This window comes from Zeus faber (genome assembly GCF_960531495.2).
Source record: "Zeus faber genome assembly, chromosome: 11".
Classification (NCBI taxonomy): Eukaryota; Metazoa; Chordata; class Actinopteri; order Zeiformes; family Zeidae; genus Zeus; species Zeus faber.
The window spans coordinates 26,856,155-26,863,654 of record NC_137205.1 but is presented as its reverse complement, the minus strand read 5'-3'; the positions used below and the strand labels follow the sequence as shown (position 1 = coordinate 26,863,654).

At 47.0% G+C, this 7,500-nt stretch overlaps 2 protein-coding genes across 2 annotated transcripts in view; one reads left to right on the top strand and one right to left on the bottom strand.

The window, feature by feature from the left end:
• LOC307237382 (protein NLRC3-like) overlaps nucleotides 1-2,679 on the top strand; it is a gene marked incomplete at both ends in the record, with an annotated part of 3,551 nt that extends 872 nt beyond the window's left edge. The window contains 3 exons of the mRNA XM_080010095.1: nucleotides 1-801; nucleotides 911-1,084; nucleotides 2,487-2,679. The exon at nucleotides 1-801 is cut by the window's left edge and continues 872 nt beyond it. Of these exons, the coding sequence (XP_079866221.1) occupies nucleotides 1-801; nucleotides 911-1,084; nucleotides 2,487-2,679 (1,168 nt within the window). The remainder of the gene's footprint in view (nucleotides 802-910; nucleotides 1,085-2,486) is intronic.
• Nucleotides 2,680-6,414: 3,735 nt separating this feature from the next.
• The window catches only part of ppp1r1b (protein phosphatase 1, regulatory (inhibitor) subunit 1B), a gene marked incomplete at its 3' end in the record, with an annotated part of 20,138 nt that continues 19,052 nt past the window's right edge, over nucleotides 6,415-7,500 (bottom strand). Inside the window, exon 5 of the mRNA XM_080010094.1 lies at nucleotides 6,415-6,590. Within this exon, the coding sequence (XP_079866220.1) occupies nucleotides 6,415-6,590 (176 nt within the window). The remainder of the gene's footprint in view (nucleotides 6,591-7,500) is intronic.

The following is a 7,500-nucleotide window of genomic DNA, read 5'->3' as shown; positions in this document are numbered from 1 at the left end:
GTATCATGGAGGATCTGGGACACTTCCACAATGGAATACAGGGAGCACTAAGATCATTACGTCTCTGGGAAAACTGGCTTTTGACCAGCTGGATAAAGGCAACCTAATCTTCTATGAAGCAGACCTGGCAGAGTGTGGCATTGATTTCCGAGCAGCCTCAGAGTACTCAGGAGTCTTCACCCAGATCTTTAGAGAGGAGTGTGGGCTTTACCAGGACAAGGTCTTCTGCTTTGTCCATCTGAGCATTCAGGAGTTCCTGGCTGATGTTTATGTCTTTCTGACATTCACCAGCACTGGTGTCAATCTGCCGTCCGAAAAACAAACAGCATCCAAATCTGATTTACAATCCCTCTACCAGAGTGCTGTGGACAAGGCCTTACAGAGTGCCAACGGACACCTGGACTTGTTCTTACGCTTCCCATTAGGCCTTTCACTGGAGACCAACCAGCTGCTCCTACGAGGCCTGCTGGAACAGACAGGAAGTACCTCAGTGACCAATCAGGAAACAGTCAGTTACATCCAGGAGAAGTTCAGTGAGAATCTCTCTCCAGAGAGAAGCATCAACCTGTTCCGCTGTCTGAATGAGCTGAATGACAGGTCCTTAGTGGAGCAGATCCAACATCACCTGAGATCAGGAAGTCTCTCCACGGAAGCACTCTCCCCTGCTCAGTGGTCAGCTCTGGTCTTCATCTTGCTGTCATCAGAAGATAAACTGGTTGTGTTTGACCTGAAAAAATACTCAGATTCAGAGGAGGCTCTTCTGAGGTTGATGCCAGTGTTCAAAGCCTCCAAAACATCTCTGTAGGTGCACAGATAGCATACATATATTTAATGTGATCGTTTGACACTTGAGGAGATACTTTAGGTGGATATATTTACTGTGTATTTAACTGTGCATGTGTGTGTGCAGGCTAAGAAGCTGTAATCTGTCAGAGAGAAGCTGTGAAGCTCTGGCCTCAGTTCTCAGCTCCAACTCCTCTAGTCTGAGAGAGCTGGATCTTAGCACCAATGATCTGCAAGATTCAAGCGAGAAGCTGTTCTCCGCTGGACTGGGGAGTCCACACTGTGCACCGGAGACTCTCAGGTCAGTCTCACTCACTGTTCAAAGAGCTTCACCTGAAGGTTTGATACCAGGACCATTTAATCATATTTAATCATATCAACATTTGTATGTATGTAAACTTTATATTTAAGTCCTCCGCATTTAAGCCATCCTAGTGGTCTTTAACCAATCTTGGAGCAGTAGGCTGTCCTGCAGCAGCAATTTTAACGTTGCAACAAAATATTATTTTAATTTAAATGGAATAAGAGCGCTTTTTACGGCACACCTGGCGAGCTCTCACAGCACGCCAGTGTACCCCTGCTACGGCACAGCGGTGGAAAAACACTGCGCTGACCGACAGGGGAAACTTCCAAGAATCCCAGAGAGAAAAATAAAGTAACCTTGAGGAGTGACATGAACGAGGGATTCACCTACTGGGATGGCTAGGAGCACAATAGGTGCAGAGTGGGCAGATCTGCACGGAAATAAGAACAGACAAACCGACTGAATCAAAACTAAGTACCAAGTATCCATGAGAATATATGACTAGTGAAGTGCAATTGGTGTAAACTAAAGGACATTGCTTCATTTCATGCTGCATAATCCAGATGTTCTGAAGCCAAAGAATTGTAACATGAGGCCATTCAGACAACGATATATTTACAAATACAGTAGATGATGTTGATTTCTGCTCAATATTATATGAATGTCCAATCTGCCTGATATAATTGAAAATTATGTTTTATGATGCACACAGTAAAACATTGAATTCTCTTCAATTATGAGATGTGTGTGTGTGCAGGCTCAGTGTCTGTAATCTGTCAGAGAGATGCTGTGAAGCTCTGGCCTCAGTTCTCAGCTCCAACTCCTCTAGTCTGAAAGAGCTGGACCTGAGCGCCAATGATCTGCAGGATTCAGGAGTGAAGCTGCTCTCTGCTGGACTGGGGAGTCCACACTGTGCACTAAAAGAAAGACATTAAAATAGGTTTTTTTAAAGCAATTGTGGGCGGCAAAATAAAGAAATGACCGTTGCAAGGTATTTTTGTGTTATGTACTATGTACTGTGTACATATACTGGAGGTGTGTATGTACGAAACATTTATTATCATTATTATTATCATTATTATTATTATTATTATTATTATTATTATTATTATTATTTAATATTATTCAATTATTATATACTTGTGATATTTTTATCTTATTACATACTTTTCTTATTATATATTAATAAGAAACTTGTAATGCTATTGACAACAAGTTGAATATATAATCTATTAAGTATGTCATGTCATCACATATATCCCCACCTGTCATTCTAAAAAATGAGAACATGAACAATGTGTAAACAAGAGTTGGACGTAGACTTTCAGCCTTTCAGCACAACTTTGAACTCCATGGTAGGAGGGGTGTTGACGTGTTGTGCTTCCTGTTATGTTTGCAGCTTGTCTGGCTGTCGGGTCACACAGGAGGGCGTCGCTTCTCTGGCCTCAGCTCTGAGCTCCAACCCGTCGCACCTGAGAGAGGTGGACCTGAGCTTCAACCACCCAGGAGAGGCGGGAGTTAGGCGGCTCCTGGCTGGCCTGGAGGACCCACGCTGGAGACTGGACACTCTCGGGTATGGAGAGACCGGCTGACCGTACCTGACCAGCTCTTCTACAAAAGCGGCCCTCTACAACGATGTGGTCAATCATACTGGGATGCTGGGGGCCGTGCACAAATGTCTGATGTTGGATGGAAAATGATTGATACGGAAGCTTATGAATGTCCATGTTTGCGCGATCATAGACAACATTGTGCTCTGCATTTGTTCTTCCCAGCGTGGCGCAAGGTGGAGTGTGGGGACTGATCCCAGGCGTGAGGAAGTGTAAGTATCTGTTTAGTTAGGATTCATGACAACTATTTACTGGATGTAAAGTCCTTCCACTCAAATCCTACGGGTCCTATCTACTGAGCAAGAATTTTGGTGGGCATCATGTGTCATCATGGACAGCCTGTTTATTGATCAAGCCACAGTAAATGAAACCAGAGTTGTTTGATTAGAAACTTGCTGTATTGTGTATTCTCCTCCCATCAGATGGGACTCAACTCATGCTGGACCCAAACACAGCACACCCCAACCTCTCTCCGTGTGAGAACAACGGGAAGGGGATGAAGGTCGAGCGGAAGCGGCCATATCCTGATCACCCAGAGCGATTTCACTCCTGGAAACGGGTTTTGTGTGGAGAAGGTCTGACTGGGCGCTGCTACTGGGAGGTGGAGTGGGAAGGAGAGGTTTTCACAGGAGTGACTTACAGAGGAATCAGAAGGAGGGGAGAGACCCTTGAGAACTGGCTAGGCGGGAATAACAAGTCCTGGGTGGTGTTTTGTTCGGATGATCAGTACGACGCCTGGTACAATAACCACAGAACCGTCCTAGGTCTCCGCCCGTCCTCCGATCCCCACAGGGTAGCACTGTATCTGGACTCGTCCGCTGGCACCCTGTCCTTCTACACCGTTTCCCCCCGACGCACTGAGGCTCCCGCACACCTTCGAAACCACTTTCACCGAACCACTCTACCCTGGATTTAGGTTGTGGTCCGGTTCAGTGTCGCTGTGTGAGATAGATGAGGTGCGGTATCCGCCCGTGTCAAATAGAGGAGGTGCAGTTACCGGCGGCGGCACTGAAGACAGGACATTCCATGTCCGGAACTCGGAGGCTGCTAAACTCCTCTGGCATGTAACTGACTTGTTAGAGTGAAATAACCAAACACTACTAATACACCCTGAGATGGTGACTGACGGCAGTCCTAGACATAGTACAGAAACCTTTTTTTTTTTTTTTATACCTGTGCTGTCAGCAGGCTGGGCATGCAACACACCGCGAGTGGGGCTCAAATTCAAACCCAATGTTCAATAAGCACCAAACACCGCTTTACAATAACTCAGTTCTTTGGATGACCCGCGGAATGTCGAGAGCGCAGCGGTCCTTCTTTTGCCGTGATTTGATGGTGACAACGTGTCATTCAGCAGACAGAATTTTGTGACCTTTTGTGAATAAGTACATGCTGTGGGTAGTACAAACCAAATGGAAATGTGAAACCGTCTTTAGCGAGTACAAATTTCACTTTCAAGCGGAACGGGAAAGTTGTTTATTAAGAATTGTTGTTCACTGAAAACAGCCACATCACGTGCAGACGAAAGTAAATGAGGAAAATGGAAGAAAAAAAAACCAAACAAACAAAAAAAACAAAAACAAATAAAGCATCGTGTTCATCCATGTCGTGCCACGGTTCTTGTCTTTGGACCATGAAGGGGACGGAGGCGGAGAGAGAGTGACATGGAGAGGCAGTGAACAGAGACGGGTGGACGCATCATTTCATCTTCACATACAAACAGCCGCCCAAACGGATTCAAACGACCTGTGACGGGACAGGAACCCCAGCTGCCGCTTGCTCGACCGGGACAAGGGATTTACACCGAATCGTGGAGAGTTGATGGGGCTGTTTCTCCCTGTTCACGCAGCCAGCAAGAGCCTTTTGGGTCGTGGGTTCAGAAAAGTAACATTAGATGGAAATTCCGTAGGAAACAGGAAGTACAAACAGGACAGGACCACCGTCGTGTTACATTAGAAAAATAGCTCTTACAATAGATTGCTAATATACAATAATGTTTGAATAATAAAAAAAAAGATGACCATAGAAAAAAATGTCAGCATACATAAGTCATTAGAAGTGCTGAACAAATCAACAGTTATTATATTTTAAATTCAATTTCAATTCCCTAATGATTCCTTATGTTTAATTTGGGCTATTTTGAAAAGCACTACAGTTAGTCAGTTTGGATTTTTAAAAGACAACGTTCTAAGAATAATCAAATAAATCAAACGGTAATTTTTTTTTTTATTAAAAACCAAACGGGAAAAAAATCATTGATGGTTAAGTGAAATTGTTCACAAAACAGAAAGAGGCTTGGCTGCTCCAGCCGTGTAAAGTTGGTAAACTTGTAATTCTTATTTTCTACCGCAAGATGTCAGGAGATGCACCTTTCATCAAGGCCCTACATATCTGATTTGAAATTGAAAAATTGAAAACTCGGTTAATCTAGGACGGCTGAAGGCTTGAAACTCACATTACGATGTTTTTTTGATGGGCGTCTGAGATTGTGTGCGTGCGTGCGCGTGTGTGCGTGTGTCTGTGCGCTCATTTAATTTGGGTGGATCAACTCCACCGAAGGGGACATTGAGTCGTGTCCCGTGAACGAGGGATCTTGCGTGACGGTGGAAATTTCGCCCGCCTTGACCTTGGCTCCTCCACCGCCGCAAAGACCAGGCGGAGCCGCGCGGCTTCAGACGCCGCATTATACAGCTCCCTACAAAACACTGGCCCTGTCCGGAAAATGCTTGTTTCCCTTCATCTGTTTTCACCTTTCTGGTATTCTGGCGACACGTAGAATAGACATATATCGTCCTCTGTCGTATTCGTTGCTCTCATTTGTTTTTTGTTTTTTAAATCAGGTAAAACGGTCGTTGCTTTGGGTCTTTTCAGAGAAGCAGCTCAGATAAATCAGGGCTTTGATCGTGACCTCGGACCCACGCGTCAACATCCCAAGGTCATGAGCGCTTTGCTACCCTGCATCCAGACACCTTTTGTGTGGTCATGCAGTGGCCTCGCAATGCAATGACAGAAAGATGTGTCGGTAACAACAACACAACCCTGTACTATAGCTGCGGTGAAGTCGAGTTTTTAACACTGACTTCTATTGGCCCCTCTCTGAAAGCATCTCTCTCTCTCTCTCTCTCTCTCTCTCTCTCTCTCATCTCCATCAATCAGGTAAAGAATAACGATGAACCTCTCCCTCTCACACCTTTTGATATCAGAACGGTGCACCCTGTGGTCGGATGTAGTGTTTCTTTTTGGGTGGAGCGTCCGCCCCCCCCCCCCCGCGACGCGCACTCGTTATCCACAACGACGAGCCGCAGCTCGGACGATGCTGCGGCTCGGTGGACGCTTTTCTTTGTAGTGTTTGTTCGGCCGATAAAGGGACGTCGTTTGGGCTGTTTTCTGGAGCCTGTTTTATAAAGCGGGCGTGAGGCGTTGGGGCCGCGGCGTCTTCCCGCGAGATTCTATGGATGAGAAGGGAAAGGGAAAGGGAAAGGGAAAGGGAAAGGGTGGGGGGGCGGCGGCGGCAGCACCGGAGCAAAGCGCTACGTGCGAACGCGGTCTCATCGCTGTGAAGCCGCCATCGCCCCGTCGGCCCCGCCCGCACCGCACGACTCCGCCCATCCGTCCGCCCGCCGACACGCCCGGGCTCGGAGCGCTCTTTAGTTTGTGACCGTGTGAAAAGCTGTTCCAGCCTCCTGTCCACTCCCTCTCACCGGTCGCCCCCTTTGCTCAGTTACTTCCTCCTCTTTTGCGCTCTCCCTCGGTTGTTTCCTCGGCTTTGGCGACTCTGTCTACCTCCTCCGCCTCCTCCTCCTCCTCCGCCGCCGCCTCGTCCTCCTCCTCCTCTTGCACCTGGATCTGCTTGGCGCTCTGTGGTTGGTCGGTAGCCGCTGCCTCTGGATGATCTGAGGAGACAAACCCTCGGGTTACAAACACACAGACGCCCACCCGCACTGGAGATACAAGGTTTTTCATCCCCTTTCTAGCCTTGGAAAAAGAATGGAATCCTCACTTTTTGACTCGTCAAGTGTTCCTTGCGCTCACTCGAGGCTTTGCGTGGGTGGGAATATATAATATATACACTATCAGGGATAGCTTTTGATGTATGAAAAACCTTGTAAGAAAGTTATTTCTTTGACCATTCTGCCTCGATGTTGGTATTCGGGAGGTATTCGAGCGATGTGAACCCAAGCCAAGGTTCATCGAGCGGGATTAATCTTTTTCCTTTCTTTTTTTTTTTTCATCACTTTTGCGGCCTCTTAGTGAAAATACTTCGACGCCACGAGTCAATCAGACTCGTGTTTGAGCTGTTTGGAAACGTTGACAATCTCAGGAAACATAATTCTAGCGTTTAATTTGAGTGTTTGTTTCAGTGGATGTTTGCATCTGTTTCGCTAAACGATTACTGTCTTTCTCTGATTTGTTTGTATAAACTCAGTCCAAGCCGGAATTTCAAAACACTGTGATGAATCGTGAGCAGATTTTCGCAATCAGGGAACCAAACACGGGGCTCCAATGTGTGGTCGGGTGGCGGTGGAGGTGGAGGGGAGGGGATGGGAGGGGAGGGGGCGGGGGGTGGGGGAAAATCTCCGTCACGACATATTCTTCTCTCATTCTCTCGCAAATTGGGCCGTGCACAATCTGCTTTGCACCCGCCTACAAAACAATAATGAGGAGCCTCCAGCGGGGCGTGAAATCCGGTCTCAGCAGACGGATCCGTTGGATCTGTCGAGCTCCTCGCGCCGCGATATCTGTCGGGCCCACCGTCAGCCCTGGTGTTTGCCCCCCTGACAGATTTGGGGCAGGAGAGACAGG